At 37.4% G+C, this 19,331-nt stretch overlaps 1 protein-coding gene across 6 annotated transcripts in view; it reads left to right on the top strand.

Annotated features, from left to right (window-relative positions):
- The window catches only part of LOC124805382 (transcription factor SPT20 homolog), a 309,909-nt gene that overhangs the window by 275,941 nt on the left and 14,637 nt on the right, over window positions 1-19,331 (top strand). For 5 of the 6 annotated variants that reach the window (XM_047265939.1, XM_047265940.1, XM_047265941.1 and 2 more), the window contains 2 exons: window positions 10,775-10,950; window positions 14,894-14,950. In XM_047265939.1, the coding sequence (XP_047121895.1) occupies window positions 10,775-10,950; window positions 14,894-14,950 (233 nt within the window). The remainder of the gene's footprint in view (window positions 1-10,774; window positions 10,951-14,893; window positions 14,951-19,331) is intronic. The other variant, XR_007017452.1, reaches the window with a different exon arrangement.

Below are 19,331 nucleotides of genomic sequence, written 5' to 3'. Positions count from 1 at the left end.
TGTCCCCCTCCCTTCTCTTTTGGTGTGATTGGTGTGTGTGTGTGTGTGGGGGGGGGGGGGGGGGGGCGTGTGATGCCTTCATTAACATAAGACTGCCGTATAAACAATGAGGTATCACTATACTGCTCAGTGCTATTCATGCTTAATGCCAATGAAATTTAACCAAGTAAATAAGTAAAGCAGCTGCTATTTTGGAAAAAAAAGGCTGCTGTTTCCTCAGTTTTATTATGTAGCTATTTATCTTCTAATAGTAGGGAAAAGAAAAAAATAGTTTTTATTTTATGGGTTATATCAGTGTTATTTTATTCCACTTTTGTAGTTATTTTCTGCCGATTTTGGAGATATTTTTGCGAATTATGGTATTAGTTCCTGAAGAACCTTGTGTTCTTTCTTTTGTCTTATATCATGGTTTTTCAGCGTTACGTTGAAAATGAAATTATTCTTATCAATTAAATATTCATTAACATAACAGATCTAATTTATTTACATTAGTAAAGAACAAATCATTTATACTCAACCCATTAAATCCAATCAATTAAAGTAAAACTAACTGTTGAAAGTTTTTCAGAAGAAAGCATTGCCAAAGTTCTCTTCTGAGACATTATGCCACTGATCCGTCATATTTCACTACAATGTAAAGTAGCCATCAGAGATCTAATTTTGATCATGGAAAATAAAGTGCCTTCAGCACAACATCACACATTTGACAATGTCCACATATCCTGCAGACATGGAAAGTTGCTTTTCCACTAAATTATGAAGCAATTTGTAGCCTTTCACAATATCTTACTTGGTTGAGACCCACCATTCTATGTACAGACAATATATTCTTTGCCATGTTAGCATTAATTGAGTTCATTATCATCCTGTGGCTGAGAAGAAATAACCTAGAACTGTGAACACACAAGTAATAAATGGATCTATGACCATAACAATAGTTAGCTTTGTTTGATAGTGCGTCCCAGTGGATTTCGTGTTTCCTTCACTCTACCTGAAGTATTTGTGCCTTCATATTATTTAAAAAGCATCAAAAATTTGTTTTCGCATCATAATGAGACAGTCTTATTTTTAACTTGCAATACAATTAATGTTTTATCTGGTGACGTCAAATGTTCATATATTTTTGCTTGCCAATCCGTAGATATTTAATGTCCTGCATTAATTAAACTGCATATTTTTGCAGTATGCTATTATAAATACAAAAATCACAAATTACAGCACTGTAACTTCACAAACACGTAAGTCAGCATCTCACCCACTCGGTTTTCTTTCATCGGCCACTCACAATGCAGAACTCATGATGTCATTTATCTGGGTTTCAGCTGGTATTCAATATTATTTTTGATATTTTTTGTATCAAATTTGTGGTGACAGCATGATCTGCTGTGTAGGTTGGGACCTTGGTTAGACTGAAAGGTATAACTGTCATGATGATTTGTGTGTTCACAAAATCAAAGTGCCCCATTTGGTGTTTTTAATTATTTTACTTCCGTACTACAGAAATATCAGGTGTAAATATCTCTCAGAAAGGTGCCATATTTTGTACGATAGGTCGTGCAAAAGTGTTGGGCTACATCACATTGACAACTAAAACTGATACTGGAAGGCAATTTCTTTCACATTACACCTAGAATCTTAGTTCTTTACTCTTAAATCAACCATTATTTTAGGGTTCTTGCAGTTCTCAGAATTGAAAAAAAAGTCAAAATGTAATTACAGCATTCATATTTACAATTTTTATACGCAGGAACATGAAAAATCCCAAATTTTGTGACATTTCAGAAAAGACCCAGGATTTCCCGATGTCACTTAAAATTGCAGGTTTTGCTTTATTTTTGGGTTTATTGTTTTCAATTAATTTTCTCATCTTGGCTATTAGTAGTTTGACATTGACTTGATCACAGTGGTATTTGTCAAAGAAAATATTTTTTGTATCTGTAAATACTAAATCCTGTTTATAATACATTATAACTTGTCATACTGCAAACGTTGCTTCATACCATGTGGCTTACAGAATCTTTCTGTCCCTGAATCTAGATTTTGGATAATTTACAAAAGATTAGCTAATGAGGTATGGTTTGAATTGGTAGAGATTCCCACTTTCTTAGTTTACGTTAGGTGACAGGTCGTTGAATATACTACCACCAGAGTGCATAACTCCATTCTGTATCCTGGACAAGGAGGCAGAGTGTACATCAACATTATTTTTGTGTTCTGTGACTATGTATATCACATTTGAAACTAATTTTTTGTTGTCAGTGACAAAAACCATTAAGGAGTAAATATATTGTGATAATAGTGTAAGAATTCCAAGTTCCTAAAAAAGGCTGCAAGATGTGTGCTTACCTTCTTTACAAAGTATTCTTAACTGCTTTCTGCTGCTGAACAAGCACTTTTATTTGCTTCAGTTGCATTGCCCCATAAGATAATTGCATAAGACAATAGGGATTGTAGATCTGTAAAATAAGGCAATACTCTTACCTTTAGGTCAACACAGTGAGAGGTTATTCTAAGGGAACAAAACCCTCAAGTGAATTTATTGATAGCTTTGTGATCCACGCAGTCAATGGTTTTGACAAACTCACAGAATATACTAACAAAATAATTTTTTGTTGTCCTCAGACACTTTTGAAAAAATTGGCAGAAATGATGTAGCTCTATATAATAAGAGCTGGCTTGTTATCTCCAGTTTTGTAGATGGATGTTACTATAGCATATTGAAGTCTATTAAGAAATATACTCAAAGTCATTAACTGATTACAAAGGTAGCTTAAGGTAATCCAATCAAGTCAGTTCAAGATTTTATTATTCTGCTAGAAACACCATCTTAGTCACCAGAATCGCTATTCGTTGGTGACATGATGAATTCTGCTATCTCCTGAGGGATCATATATTTGAAACTAATGTGTAGATCAATGAAAATAATCAATTATTGGAACTATAATGTAAGTGCATAGGAAAAAAAATGCAGCCACCAAGTGGCAGCAAGAGAATACATACATAAGAGGTATTACAATTTGCAAGCTTTTGGAGCCAGTGGCTCCTTCTTCCAGGAGAAGGGTAGAAGGGGAAGGAAGAGGGATGAAGGAGAAGGACTGGTAAAATTTAGGGAAAGGGATAGAGTTCATAAGAGTCATCCAGAACTCTGAGTCAGGGAAGATTTACTAGATAAGATGGGAAGGAGAGATCTTCCAGTGCAGTCACCAACAATCAGTCTTTCCTTCTCATCCTGTCTGGTAAGTATTCCCTGACCTGAGGTTCTGGACGACTTTTCCCAATAGACCTTTTCCTAAACCTCTCCTCCTCCTGCCAAGAGGAGGAGCCACTGGCTCTGAAAGCTTGCAAATTGTAATACCTTTTATATATGTATCCTCCTGCTGCCACTTAGTGAGGAGATCTTTTATCTATCCAGTTACATTATGTTTTCTGAAGCTAATGTCTGTTGGTGATATATGCAGTGTCTTCACATTTGTGTATTTGGTTGTTTTTTACTTGGTGCAGTGTTTGTAGCCACTGTGAGGAAGTTCTCATTGAATTTGAATGACTAGTTTTGTTCTGTTTCTTGTTAAATGATTCGAATAGTTTTTGCCTTATTCTGTCAGTATTTTATGTTTTGAGCATACTACATAAGTGAGGGGTGATTTTAATAACAGAGTGGAGGATTTGACTATATTGGTGGTAATACTGTTTCACATCTTGACTTATACTTGTTCACAGTATTACATAGAGCTCTCTCTTCTTAACACAATATACTTTTCATCTTAGGAGTTACCCACCCCTTATCCTTGCCTTTGTTCAAATTTTTCCTTATTTGTTTTAAGGGAAAACAAGACTAAATGTGCTCTGGAAATATGTTTGGTAGGAAGTACAGTCCTGGCTAATAATTCATTGTTTTACACCTGCACCAACTTTGGCAGTAGTAGTAACTGTTTTGGATTTTGATATTGAACTTATTACATCAGTTTGAATCACAAGTATTATACACGCATAATTGCCAAACTTGTCAGCTGTGTAATTTTTATTTATTAATTTGTTAACAAAACTACAGTATCCTTTGTTTACGTGTTTCTGCTCAGCTCAGACTGACAGATGGGAATATTTGATTTCATATTCTGGTGCTTATTACCTCTTCATTGGTACTACATATAAAAATATTTTTATGGATATTTGGTGTTAAATAAGACAAATGAAGAATTGGAGTAATTGCTCCACTATAATTCCATTAAGTATGTTGTTGATAATCACATTTTCCTTTTACTGCAAAATAAAAAGGAAGTTGAGGGTTTACCATCCTATGGATGAGGTCGTTACAGATGGAGTGCAAGCTGGTATTGGAAAAGAAATAGGTTGCGTCCTTTTGAAAGCAGCAGTCCCAGCATTTGCCTTAAACAATTTAGGGAAGCCAATGAAAATCTAGATGTGGGTGGCCAGATGTGGATTTGAACTCTTATGAGCCTAAATGTGAGTCTGCTGTCCTACCACTGTGCCACCTCACTCAGTCCCAGTAAAATGTTGAATGGGACATCATATTCATATTATGTTGCTCTCTGAAGATGTTGTGTCATTTTTGGGGGACTTCTTGTACTTTAGATCATAAAAGTTTTAATATAATGTCTGTGCTGTATTCCATTAAGGTAAGTATACGAATACTTTGCTTCTTTTCTGTTATATTTTTAATCTCATCCATATGGATTCCTGTAAAAGTATACCCATGAGACACCAGATTATATGTTGAACTGTTGTTGACGTGATGCAACTCATTAAACTAAAGTAGAAGGATGCCTAAAAAGAAAGTTGGTAGAAAGAAATATATTGAAATGAGCAAGACTTTCGTGGTAGATCACAAAGAGAATTTACTAATCAGAGAAACAAAGCATCAGAGAATGTATAGTCAAGTGTTTTATTTTTGTGATAGTTCTGCTGAACACAGAAGAAAAAATATATTAGGAACCTACTACATCTGGTAGTACAAAAACTCGTGTACTTATATTTTTGTGAATGTACTTGTAAATTCCTCCTACAATCTATAAATAATTTTGTTTTAAGTTATACATAATAATATTTCACACTTTGTGGATCCATTTTCAAGGGCTTTGGCTCATAAGCATCAACTTGTGTCCCTCTGTGGTTTCTTGTATTTGATGACAAAAATATTATATAGAGTAAATATAAAGGGAACTATGATGAAATGGATTATTGTTGTGGATAGAGTTATGTATTACCAGAAATAGTATATTGTAACATAGTTCTAAATCACAACACTTAAGGATACTACACAATATAACATTACATGTCAGCAAACCAATGATCAAAGTTTGTGTCCGAAGATGTTATAAAACTGCTACATTGAAAGTTATAAACTTTCAGAGGCTACTAAATTGTTATGCATTAGGGTATCATACTCCTGTTCATTTCAGAGAATAGAGTCACAAATGTATTAGGTCTACAAATTTGCTCCCGCCGTTTTGCAATAGACGGCAGTAGCAGCAAATGGGGTTCAGGTGGATGGTCATAGGTGTAATACAATAAGCTTAGGAATCTGTAAAAATAATGCCATAAAAATATTAGTCGATTTGGGATTGCATCATAAGGTTATTCTTGATTAAGTACATCAACTTATGTACCCATTTCTCGCCATTTGTGGGAAGTTTTAATTTTCTGATTTAATATGAAGAAATCTGTGGCTGTGGCTCTTAAAATGCTGGGTAAGACCAATGGTGAGGGAACTATTAGTGGAAGAATGTGCAGAGAATGTTTTCAATGCCTTAAGAATGGTGATTTTGATGTCGAAGACCAGCATGGTGGGGGAAGACAGAACATTTTCGTGGCTACTGAAATAGATGAAGACAGTCACAGGACATCATTATTGAAAGCAGTTGATGCGTTCAAGCCTGCACTGAAACTCAAACGGCCACAAAACAGTGATAGACAAGTAAAGGTAATTTTGCAACAGGTCAGTGCTTGACCCCATGTCATAAAACCCGTCAAAATAGGCATGGAAATGTTGAAATGAGAAGTCTTATTCCTCCTACCGTATTCTCCGTACGTTGCTCTCTCTGACTAACACCTTTTTCGATCAGTGGCATACAATCTGCTGACCAGCACTTTTGATCGTATGAACAAGTGCAAAATGGAATTGATTGATGGGTCCCCACAAAAGATGCCCAGTTCTTCCGCCACGGGATTTGTATGCTACCCAGAAGGTGGGAGAATGTAGTGGCCAGCAATCGGCAATACTATGAATCATAATTTTTTTTGTAAGTTTTCACAATAAAGCCCCGAACTTCAAGAAGAAATGGCAGAAGCAAAGTTGTAGACCTAGTATTAAACAGTTTTATGAATCATTTTTGTACAGAATACATGGCTCTTGGGTCTGATGCTAGGTTACATTTTGTAAATCCTATATTTCTTTGAGTTACATATGCATGACTTTCAGATGAGGCTTCCACAAGAAGTCCATTGTAGTGGGGACACTGGCTGTTGCTACTTGTCAGCAGCTTTACGATGCTGAGCAGTTGTGTCAAAGAAATATTGTGGGCTTTGCGGATTGTGAACTGATTTCAAACCCAAGAGCCATATACTGAACAAATCTGCCAGGAAATCGTGAAGAGTCACGGCATTATACACAAACTTTTATGTTGAGTTTGCTGACAATGAATGTCTTTTTTTCCCCCCTTAAGTGTTATTTAGCACTGTGTTACACTTCATTATTTTCTGTTTTTGTGTTGCCACTTTACATATCACTGGTATGAAAGACATCTACCTGTAACAATAATCTATTTTTTATCATAATGTTATTTGTATCTGCTTGATGTGGCATTGTTTTTGTTGATTCAGGACAGCACCTACAACAATATTTGTAAACACTGTAAGAGTGAAAGCATCTCAAGATGGAGACACAGGGTAAGAAATGTTATTGTGTATAATTTAAAATAAAATTAATTTTGTGACTGAAGGTGGTATTTATCCATAGATCCATTTGAATTACCCCAGTCATGGTTATTTTCGACATAATAATTCCTTCATCACAGAAACTTCCTCTGCTGACAATGAATGTCTTTTTTTCTCCTTAATTACTTCCACTATGTACATAAAGGAGAACGGGAATTGTCAGTTCCTCAAATTTCTTGTTTGAAAATAATTGATTTTTCTCACCAAAAATGAGTTCTAACAGTCTCTGGAAACTTGTACCATGGATAATTTAAAGAATCGATGTGTTGAGCTGAGTATAACCTTTAGTAGATTTGCTTAATGCTTAGTGAAGCAGAAAGATGGGAGCATAGGATGATGATAAAACATGGGCATTTAAATATGTTATAGAAATCTCTGGCAAAATGTGTTCAGTAGTAAAGAACACAACTCACCAGGTAGCAGCATGCAAAAACACACACACACACACACACACACACACACACACACACACACACACACACACACACCTGTGCTGCTACATTGTGCCGGCTAAACACACAGTGATTGCTCAGAGGGAGGCAGGAGGAGTCCTGGACAAAGATGCAACACACAAGCACCAGAGCTGAAGGGCTCATGTCATACATGACAATGATGAAAACGACATGGAGGAGTGGATTGGGAGAGGGTCCAGGACAAAGAAAGGGAACCTGTTGGATAGAGGGTTTGGGTGCACGGGGTTAGCAGAAACTGAGTCCAGGAGGATTACAAAACCAAAAGATGTATTACAAAGATAACTCCCATCTATGTCGTTCAGAAAAGGTGGTGCTGGGAGGAGGTACAGGTTCTGAAGCAGCCTTTGAAATTGAACATCATGTGGTCATCAGCATGTGCCGCCACTAGACGGTCAACTCTGCTCTAGGCCACAATTTGGTGGTGGAGGCCATTCAATCTGTTGGACAAGTCATCAGTGGTCTCACCCACATAAAATACTGCGCAGAAATTGCAGTACGTCTGGTATACAAAATTGCTGTTTTTGCAAGTGGCTCTGCCTCTGATGGGATAGGACAAGCCTGTGACAGGACTAGGAGTAGGATAAGTTGGGAGGGTGAATCGGACAGGTCTTGCAGCTGGGTCTTCCACAGAGATATGATTGCTATGGCAAGGGGTTAGGAGTGGCATAGGGAAGGACCAGGATGTTGTATACATTGGGCGGGTGTTGGAACACCACTTTAGGAGTGGTGGAAAGGATTGTGGGTCTAATGTCCCTCATTTCCAGGCATTATGATAGATAGTCAAAGCTCTAGTGAAGGATTTTGTTGAGTGCTTGTTGATGACGGAAAGCTTCTGCTATCATTTACTCCTAGGTGCAGGCATTTGAAGGACTTGTATGGCTTGCTACAGAAACATAAAGGTATGTGTCAGCTAGCAAGTAAACTTATACGAGTCACTTGCAGAAACTAGTTTTGTATGTTCTTTCCTGTGGAAGCACCACCAGCAAGTAGACTTCTGCAACTTTTGTCAACAGGCATATGTATCTTCTGAAAGTTAGTGGAAACAGTACTTGCCAGTTGTTAGAAGTTTTCCCCAAACTTGCAGAAGTTATATGTTCGACACCGATATGAAAAGGTCAGTGTCGAAAAGGAGAAAGGCGTGAAATCAGAAGACTGAAACAAACATACCATTGGAACTGATAAACCTAAATAAATGGCAGCTGTCAGCCAAGAAAGTGCTAAATGAATTTACCAATTACTTTGTTTTATCAGAAGGGGAAATAAACTGGCAGTAGAGACGTCTTTAAATTTTAGATGAATTTTTAAAACTTAGTGTAAATATAAATGCATTTTGTTTGTAATAAATACAGTTTGCAAAAATCAAAGAGCAATTACATGGTGATCTCTTGATCATACAGCTTGCAGCATTTTTATTGCCTGTTCTCAAACATTTTATTATAAAACAGACAAGAGGTTTTCAAAATATACGTATGACATTCTCAGCAAGTTTTTAGTCTGAGCAAAGTCTTCTGATTTTAGTTCATTCAATAGGTTTCTTGATAACTTAAATATGTGTGCCTCTGAATCCATTTCTTTGCATAAAAATTTCTTTTTTTCCTAACTCTTTGTTTTTCATCTCATTTTTTCTTCAACAATAATAATACATCAGTGGTGGTGACTGTTCTGGTTCTTAAGCATGACACTGTAAAGTTCCATTTTCCTATATGTGGAAACACTTCTGCAAGTATTTGTAGCAAATTCCTGAAATTAACTTGCCCAAGTGACTTGCAGAAGGAAACTTGTGCAAATTTTTGTTGTGCTGCAAACACCTCAGCAAGTGCTTGCAGAAGTTACTTGCTAGTAGACATGTGCCTTAAGAAGTAGCTCAGTTTTGGCAGTGTGTACTGAATAACTGACTATGTAATTATGTTTTGTACTTCAGTATTACAGCATATGCCTACTTGATTATAATTGTAGGAAATTTTAACAGTTATTTAGTTGGCTATCACACCAGTCACTGCACATTTTTTAACTATGCCACTAGTTGCCATTACCAAAGATTGAAACTAGATGAATACACCCATTATTCCATACATTATGACTGAACAGTCATGAGTTATTAAGTACTTGCTTTCACTGATATAAAATGCCAAATTTCAAACACTCTTTGCTGCTTGTTGGTTGATGTATAATTGTTTTCTTTGACCAGGATTGGTTTGACTGCCTTTTGTCCAATTTAAACTAGACTCAGAAAAAAATCAACATCATACTAAGAACAGATAAAGGCAATACTGTATTGAGATGGTTGTGAAGTCACTGCTTGATTCCTCTCCAGTTTATTAACCCATTTATAATCCTCCATTTTCTTGAAGACATTGAACTTTCCTTCTGTTAAACCTCCTGTCATTGTTGACCTTGCTATGTCAAACACTTGCACATGCCCATGCAGAAATAATGATAGTAATGTTTTCCTAATTAAGTTATCATTCATGTAAGATCAAACAAATTAAGTTTGTGACTAATCTCAAGCATATATTCCATAACACTGTCAGAATGAAACTTAAGTACTAAGTACATTAATTATCCTAACTGAATATAAGTTATCTATAAATCTCACTGCAGGTAGTGGATATGCGTTAAGTGTGTCGTAAGTGGTTCTGTGGAAACTGACTGACAGTGCACAGTCCTTATATCGTTGTTAAAACCTGTCTTGAAATCGCATTTCGTTTAAGATATGTTAAAGGAATGAGTGTCATTGTGTGAGTAATTTCATTTATGTAATCCAATAAATTACAACTTCTCCAATTCTGTCTCACTCATTGCTATATGCTAAAGTTGTTCGTCTTCTCATATCATTTAGAGAGCCTCATTTAACTTCAGGAGGAATATTTGCATTGGTACACATCCTGTGAGGAGGGTACTCGTTGAAATTGTAATTCTTTTTTTGTGCTGTATACAGAGAGTAGTTCGCTTACATCGGTTGCGGAAACGTTGTTGTGCTCACCATTTTAACCCTTGGATTATTCACTACAGTCTTCTTAATCATCTCTTCTCTCTTCTGTATTACAGCTGCTCATTGTTTGAAGCACACCCTGTGCATTTTGTATTAGCTGTTTATCTGCACCCTATCATCAGTTTGTGTAGTCTGACCCATAAATGGGTTGATATATTATGAGTCATTTGGAAGTATTGGCCAGTCTTAAACTGTAGATATATCTACATTTAAAATGTAATTGAATGGTATCTTAATACTTTTGTCAACATTTTTTACTAAAGATGGTGCCATGTGTGTAGGACAACGACCTGTGCCAGAGGGCAGCTGAAAGTTTAATGTTCTCTATAAATGTAATTAACTGTGTTCTTACTCCCAGAATGGATGAAATGATGCAACGCCAGCAACAGCCTGAACAGCAGCAGCAGCCACAGCAGCAGCAGCAGCAACAACCACCACAGCAGCAACAACCGCAACAGCAGCAGCAACAACAGCAGCAGCAGCAGTCACAGCAACAGCAGCATCAACAGTCGCAGCCACAGATACTCACATCAAGTACGTCCAATATGGGGACACAACAAGGTTCAGGCACACTCAACTTGGACAGGGACAAGCAGCTCATGCCTCCGCCCCCCCTACCTCCATCCTCTGCCACAGGTTGGTCCCCATCCCGAAATCTAATCACACCTGCCTGGGGCTGCCTTGCTTAAATATGTAATGTATTTTCAGTCAAACACTATTCCATGAGTGGGGAAGCCTGCATCTGGGGCTGAGGTAAATTTTCTCAGGTAGTTTGTGGTGTGCGCAGGTTGCCTACCCTGCCCGAGTTTGTTTGTCCATTGCTTGCAGGAGAGTCCATTCTCATTGTTTGATGCAGTGTTAATATTTTTGTTCCAGGATTGCCCTTACATCTAAAATTGTTACCACAGATGTACAAGACAAAATAGTGGTCTTTGTAGTTCAATTCTTTCTTTTCAGCTGTATTTTTCTTCTGGTTGTACAGTGATATCACCTGAAAGCTTTTATATTTTCGGCACTGCCATTTAGTTTCTTATTGGACACACACTGCTGTTCAAGAGTTGTCTGATCTGCTGATTGCATTTTATTTTACCAGCTTTCAGTAAATCCTCTCTCTTTTCTCACGCCTGCATTCCACTGTTCGAAAACTGATTGGTAAAGTACATCACAGTTAACTTGTCAGTTTAAGCAATTAACATGCCCGTTCGACTCATCACCTCCATACTTCCAATCAACCTGAGCTTTTTGAGAAATTAATTGTTTTTCCATTGATTCCTAACATCTCGACTCAGTATCTGTGCTCGAATGCATTTGTCTGCTGAACATCTTTGGCTGTTTTTGATCTTTAGAGTTGATGTTAAATCTCTTCCATTAAGTGTTCTTCTTTCCTTCCCTTTTTGTTTTTTCTTGCTGTATGACTGCATGTGTATTCTAGATTGCCAGCAGGGGTTGCAGAGGTCAGTGGAAATACATTACAGTTGTAGAAAGTGTGAATTCAAAAATATTAGTTACATTTCCAGTGCCTTTGCTGAGTTTGGATAATGGTCTGTGTTCAGGTAAGGTACAGGTAATTGCTGGCCTAGAAACAAGAAGAATCTATATTTTGAGGTGAAACTTGCTTGCAAAGGCAAGAGTGTAGTTTTATATTATGTGTGTAACATTTACCGAGGTATGTATTATTCGTCATTCAACTTTTCTGTCATCTGATTCTAAGGGAGTCTAGGAACTGGAGGCCTGACACCAAAACTCAAGAACGAGTTGCTTTGATCTGTATTTTTGTTTCATTCTATTAACTCCAAATGTGTATTTATTACACTTTCCGTATCAAATGCCTTAGGTTGCAGACAGATTGGACAGATGCAGCAACAGTAAAGAAGTACTGTATACATCTGGTACGTAGTTTGTGGTATGAAAACAAAATGCATAACCATATGTTCCGGTTTTGCATCACATAGTGGGAAGCTATTGATTCAGATGAATAAAAAGTGAAGTAATTTGGAATTTAATGCTGAAGATGTTTACGCCAGTATTATTCTGTGTAGTGCGTGAAACACACCTTTCCCCTGTCCTTTCCCGTCTGTTATTTAATTATGCTGATGATGGGTCTTTATGTTTTGTGTGTTAGTAAGCTGATTTACAAGATAAACAATTCCAGTAATTGAAATTTTTTACTGTAGAGACAATTATATTAGAGAAAAAGCAGCAATTTCATCAAGTATTTCAAGAACTATATGTAATGTTGATACATGTAATGAAAAATTTAAGAACACCAGTTGTACATAATTAGAGTGATTGAAAAGATTAAAATGGACAGGGAAAATGGTGGCATTGAGGAATTCAGAGCAAAAACATTATTTTGATACGAACATTAACATAAGATCTGCTGTGTTAAAATTATCTAAACTGTCTTTGTGAAATACTCTGATATTGAACAGCTTCATAGAACTTCATGAGTGAAATTTGTTTAAGTACTGAAAACACTGATTGTAGCCTGTAAGGAATAATGGAATCTTGTCTGATCCTGTCATGATACGTTTGTCATGGTTTGGGATTCTGGGTGTCCTTTTAATGCCAACATTTTCACAAAATAACTAAAGACACCAGAATCTTTAGTTTTTCATATTATTGTGTCATTTGCTCTGCCAGTGCTTTGTGAACACAGATTTTTCATTATTTTGATGTAAAACTACTTTTTTTTTTTTTTTTTTTTTTCCTCCTGCAGTGTAGAACTTGTAAGATAAAATAAGTTTCGATTTGGAAAGACAATGAATGAGAGAGAGATGAGTGAACATGGGCGTGGGTGTTAAAAATAAATGGCCATATCCAAATGGTACAACAAATTTGCCTTTCATACTAAGAAAACATAATTCCCATATCTGAAAACAAGAGGGGGGGGGGGGGGGGGGGAAATGTCAGTACATGAAAATATTGAGTTTTAGAAGGAAACTGGTGAAGCGAATTTTTATATGACAGGAATATGATCTGTCTGAAAATGACAGATTATTGTTGCAAATAGGACACGGAAGACTAAGTAGGAGGAGAAGGAGGAGGAGGAGGGAGGGGCTCTTGACAAGAGATAGAAAAATAAAATAGGGATTTTACAATAGAACTAAAAGGAAACATAGTTGCAAACTTTTCACTGTGGATTCTGACACTGATGTGGTGGTTGTGAGCTGCTTGTTCTCAGATATTAGCAGATTCGTGGAAAATATATCTGGTGTGTGAAAGTGTATCAGATTGGGTCTGTAAGCTGTAGCTGATGTTTAATAATTTCATAATGTGTGCTTTAACTATATTATGAAATTTATTGTTCTAAATTTTTTTCTTGAGTAGTAGTGAAAAAAATGTGCTAGGATTTTTCATAATTGTGCAACAAGTGGACACCATTTTCAGAAATAACTATCTTCAGAACATTCATGTGCTTTACAGCCTAAATTTTCAGTAGAATATGGTGACAAACCTTATAGCTTACCTTTGCTGCAATGGTTTATGGAATTGTGCCTTATTTGTTGACTTTTGGTGTTAGAAGATATACCATTTTGCAGAATGTAAAACTTGTTTCAATATTAATATATTTTATTGCAGCCACAATGAATATTATCTACATATCAACTCACAGCTATTCTCTGGATGAGAGTGTGTTTTAAAAGTTTCATATTTGCATTTTGGTAATAATGTAATTACTAAGAGACATTAGTAACTCGCAAAGATAAAAATCACCTCACATAGGTAAAATACAGTATAAGTGACTCATTGATAGTGGACACGTGGGGAAGGAAACTGGGTCCTTCATTTTATCCATATTAGATACTGTATTCAAAGAGCTAAAGCTTATGGGTTGAAATATCTGTAAATACAAAAACTGATTGAAATGCAAGAGAATTTCTCTATCTTTCTTGTAGTAAGTAATAAAAACAACAATAATAATAATAATAATAATCATAATTTATCAGAAACCAATTAAAAGTAATTAACTGTTGCATACGAGTGTAAAAATATATGCCACTAAATTTCATTCTTTACATTTCCACTTATTTTATCGACTTCTTGCATGCACGCGCACACGCGCACACACACACACACACACACACACACACACACACACACACACACAGTGAGTCTGAAATAACACTGTGTCTGACTAAATGTATAAAATAAAGATACGTTGACAGGTTATTGCAGTGTGCCTATGTAGTTGTTAGAATTTTGTTGTTTTATTTTTTTTAAGAAGTGTTCCTGTGCCTATAACTCTTATGTGCTAATATTATCTTTGTCTTCCAGTTTACCTTTCTTCTCAAGAAAACACTTGTATATGGTCTATTTCAGTGACAGCCTGCAGGTGCAGTTTCATCATGAAATAATTTCTTCATTTTCTGTTTTGTAATCAAGGTTTTCTTTCGTCTGCTCAGCACATATCACTAAATTGAACTTTTTTGTCCTGTTAATATGTTTAATAAGATTCTTATGGTTGTTACATTAGGTGATAAACGGCAAGCAGATCAGGAAACAACTCCAAACAAGAAGGTGAAAGGAGAAGGTATGCTTTAGTAAATATAATTTCTTTAATCCATTACAGTGTAAGTACTGATATGAATAAAGAGTAAATTGGTTACTCAGTCATGTTCTGGGTGTGTGGCCTGTCATCTGGTCACCTTGCCAGACATCTTCAGGTGCACTGTCATAGACTATCTGAACTATCTTCAATGACTCACCTGAATATATCTGACTAGTGCCCAGAAGAAATATTGTGTAATAGAAAAGCAACAATGTCTAATATTCAATAAGCTGGGAAAATTTCAAGATTCACAGAAAATCCCTATGCCACATGCAGATATCAAAATATCGTTTCTCTTGGAAAAAAATTATATTGTATGTTATAATGTCAACTAAAAAATTAAAAATTGAACAGAGCCAAAATACAAAACTATTTCACTCCAAAATGTAAAAGAAATATTTATAAATGTAGTGTAAAAACTATGGTAGTAGCTGTAATGGTGCTGAATCTCTTTGCATTTGTATTATGAGCTACAGCGATGAATTCACCTAGAATCCTTAGCAGTCGCGCTGAGAGTTTTTGTAACATGATGATGAGTGAGTGTGGTTTGCTTATGCTTGTAAGATGATTAGCATTGACCCACTTTCCTTTCATCATGTGTATTCATCACATTGCCTTCAGTAATTTATGACACACACTTCTTTGGTCTGTACAGTGCACCTTTGTATTGGTATAAGTGTGCAACGAAGTTTTCTTTCACTGCCTTTATAATGTTTCCCACAAACAATAATACACAAGTGTAACTGTAGTACTAGTAATTAGATCTTTCCACAACTATGTGGAAGTCCAGCATTGCATCATAGATGCCTTTACCTTATTTTAAGCTGTATTGATTATCTTAGGATACTTCAGTTTTTGTTTTATTTTTCTGTATATTAGTTGAGTCAGTGTTACATTACTTGGTTAACAGGTTTTGATCACCACATTACAGTCTCTCTTTTTTTTCCTTCTCCTCCTGACACTCCTACTAACTGTTAATCCTGAAGGTATTTTATGCACTTTGTAATGCTGCTTGAGCTCAAATCCTTAAGTGACATGTCACATTTTTACCACACCACTGAATGGCTTATGAGTTCCCTTCCAGGATATCTCTTACCTTATAGTGCAGCTGGTTGCTCCTTACATCCGCATGGACCATTGCTCCATTCTTTCAGTAAGCCGCTTCCTATTTAGTGAATAGCTGTTTCCCAACTACGGACACTTCAATGCAGGTTGCCTATGCTGAGTGACCAGTTAGTAGAGGTCTGACAATGTAGCACCTATTTTTGCCGAAATTCACATGTAATTTATTTTTTGTTTGTGAATGATTAGATGTACAAATTTAAAAGGATGTCACACTAGGTGCCTCGGAATGTAAAATTGTAATTATGTAGTATTTTGACTGGAATCTTTGGTTTAACAAAAACTTCTACAGTCTTTTTCCAAAATGGTCTTTGCTTGTCTTCTTCTTTTGGGTCAATTTGAGATTTCAACAAATGATTGTTTCTATTGAGAAGCTGCATTCTCCTGCCAAAGAACAGCATGTTTCTCTGATTTAAGGCACTTCTCGACATTATTTTTTTCCTCACTCAATTTGCTAACTCAGAATCTGTGGAATACTGACTTGGTGGTCATTCATAGCCGTGCGACCCATACTTGGCAACACTACGCACAGAACTGACAAGGTACTTAGTGTAAAAGTAGAACCAAAATAACTATTTGCATGCGAGGGGAATACTTTACGTGGTCTAAATACATTAATAGATTTTTTTTTTTTTTTTTTTTTTTTTTTTTTCACTGTAGTGCAGAGGGTGGGCATTATAAACTGTCAGTAGGCTGCACATGTGAACACGCTAGAATTCTGACTGTCAAAAGGAGAGGAGGGTGTAGGAAAATATCCCCTGCCTTCCTCTTGTAGAGCAATCAGCCTGCATTTGTGTTTTGTGTTTCTACGAAAGCAGAACATACACACGGTCATAGGAACCACTGATCCCTTTTGGTATTGCGAGGGTCATAATAAAACTCTGTGATGGACCATGCATAGTCTCTTCACTCATTTCAAAATAAGAAACGAAGACAATGAGCAACACAAAATATTTGGTAACAGCTACTGCTTAATTGCTTGCTGATGCTGGTATTGTCATAAGTAGGTATCTCATGCCCATCCTCTACCGATATTTGACGCAGCCACGGTTCAAAACACGTGCCACCTAAAACTTCCATGTCAAAGTGAACACACAATACCAACTCATGAATTTTAGCTATCAGACCAATGCACGTATTTCTTAGTTCTAACAAGGAAAAGTCCCCATTAAACCCCCCCCCCCCTTTTTTTTTTCAAATGTACTGGTAAGAGAGCCTAATGAACAGCCCATCAAAAACTGAAGCCAGATCAAGCATGAAAACAGGAAGAAGATGTACTGAACTGTGATAAAAAAAGCAAAATAAAAACAGTGAATGGTCCAAGAACAAGAAGGGCAAAATAGACAAGCTGGGAAGAGAAATGGCGTTGTGGTTAAATGCTTATAGTGTTACACTGCCAAGCAAGTGAGCCATGTTCAAACGTCCCTCATGCCACATTCCTTTTTCTTTTCCCTGCTGTTCGCTTTATTCAAATTTGTGTCTGTGTGTGGTGTGGTGTCCATTTGCTACAGCGAGGTGTAAGGTAGAGTCCTATAATGACAGTTGATTCTGCACAACTACTCTGTTAGCAGCCGAAAGGAAGTGGCTTTCGATTGGGAAACACAAACATTTGATGACAAGGTGACAAGTCAACCAAAGCCTCCGCTGGAAAACAAATTTAGTATGTCATACATGGCAGTAGTGACAGTACATGTGTCATATAATAGGAATTTCTTATCAATATTATGAAAAGGATAGTTGATACTCACCGTATAGCAGAGATGCTGAGTCGCAGATGGGCACAACAAAGAGAGTGTCACAAAACAAGCTTTCGGCCAACAAGGCCTTTGTTAAAATAGATCACACACACACACACACACACACACACACACACACACTACAGTCTCTGGCAGCTGAAGCCAGACTATGAGCAGCAGCAGCAGCGCACAGTGGGAGAGACAACTGGGTGGGGGCAAGGAGGAGGCTGGGACAAAGAGGGGTCGGAATAGCAGGGTAGGGGTAGGGGACAGTTAAGTGCTGCTGGGGAGTGTGCAAGGACAAGTTGGAGAGAAGATGGGGCAGCTAGGTGCAGTCAGGAGGTTAGACAGAGATCTGTAAGGGCCCCAGTGAGGCCCTCGGTATATTTCGAGAGGGACCACTCGTCACTGCAGATGCGATGGCCTAGGGGGCTAGGCTGTATGGAAGGGTCTTCTTGGTATGGAATAAGTTTGATATGGACAGAGGTACTGATGTGGCCATCTTTGAGGTGGAGTTCAACATCTAGAAAGGTGCTCGCATCGAGGAAGGTGGTTTCTTGGATTGAGTAGGATCAAGTGAAGCGAATGGGGGAGAAGTTGTTGAGGTTCTGGATTAATGCGGATAGGGTGTCCTCGCCCCCGATCCAGATTGCAGAGATTTCATCAATGACTCTGAACCAGGTGATGAGTTTAGGATTCTGAGTGTTTAGAAAGGGCTTCTCTAGATGGCCCATGTATAGGTTGTCATAGGACAATGCCATGCTGGTGCCCATGGCTGTACCCCGAATTTGTTTGTAGGGAATGCCTTCAAAGGAGAAGTAGTTGTGGGTGAGGATAATTGGTCATGGCGACTAGGGAAGGAGTGTTGGTTTGGACTCAGATGTTGGGAAAGGTAGTGTTCAATAGCAGTAAGGTCATGAACATTAGGGATGTTAGTGTAAAGGGAGGTGGCATCAATAGTGTTGAGCAAGGCACATGTAAAGGCTGTGGGCACTCGCATGACACCATCCTATGCCAACCTATTCATGGGCCATCTAGAGGAAACCTTCCTAAACACCCAATATCCTAAACCCCTCACCTTGTTCAGATTCATTGATGACATCTTTGTGATCTGGATTGGGTGTGGATACCCTATCCACATTCCTCCAGAACCTCAACACCTTCTCCCCCGTTCACTTCACCTGGCCCTACTCAACCCAACAAGCTACCTTCTTAGATGGTGAATTCCACCTTAAAGATGGGTTCATCAGTACCACTGCCTATATCAAACCTACTAACCACCACCAATACCTCCACTTTGATAGCTTCCACCCATTCCATACCAAGAAGTCCCTTCCATGCAGCGTAGCCACCTGGTGGCCATCGCATCTGGATTGGTGAGTGGTCCCTCTAAAAATATACTGAGGGCCTCACTGAGGACTTAACAGACTGTAATTATCCTCCCAACCTTGTACAAAACATATCTCCTGTGCCCTATCTTTCCAGTCACCCAACACCACCCAGAG

The sequence above is a fragment of the Schistocerca piceifrons genome, chromosome 7 (genome assembly GCF_021461385.2).
Source record: "Schistocerca piceifrons isolate TAMUIC-IGC-003096 chromosome 7, iqSchPice1.1, whole genome shotgun sequence".
NCBI lineage: Eukaryota > Metazoa > Arthropoda > Insecta > Orthoptera > Acrididae > Schistocerca > Schistocerca piceifrons.
The sequence above is the reverse complement of the archived record's forward strand: the minus strand, read 5'-3'. Positions and strand labels throughout refer to the sequence as shown.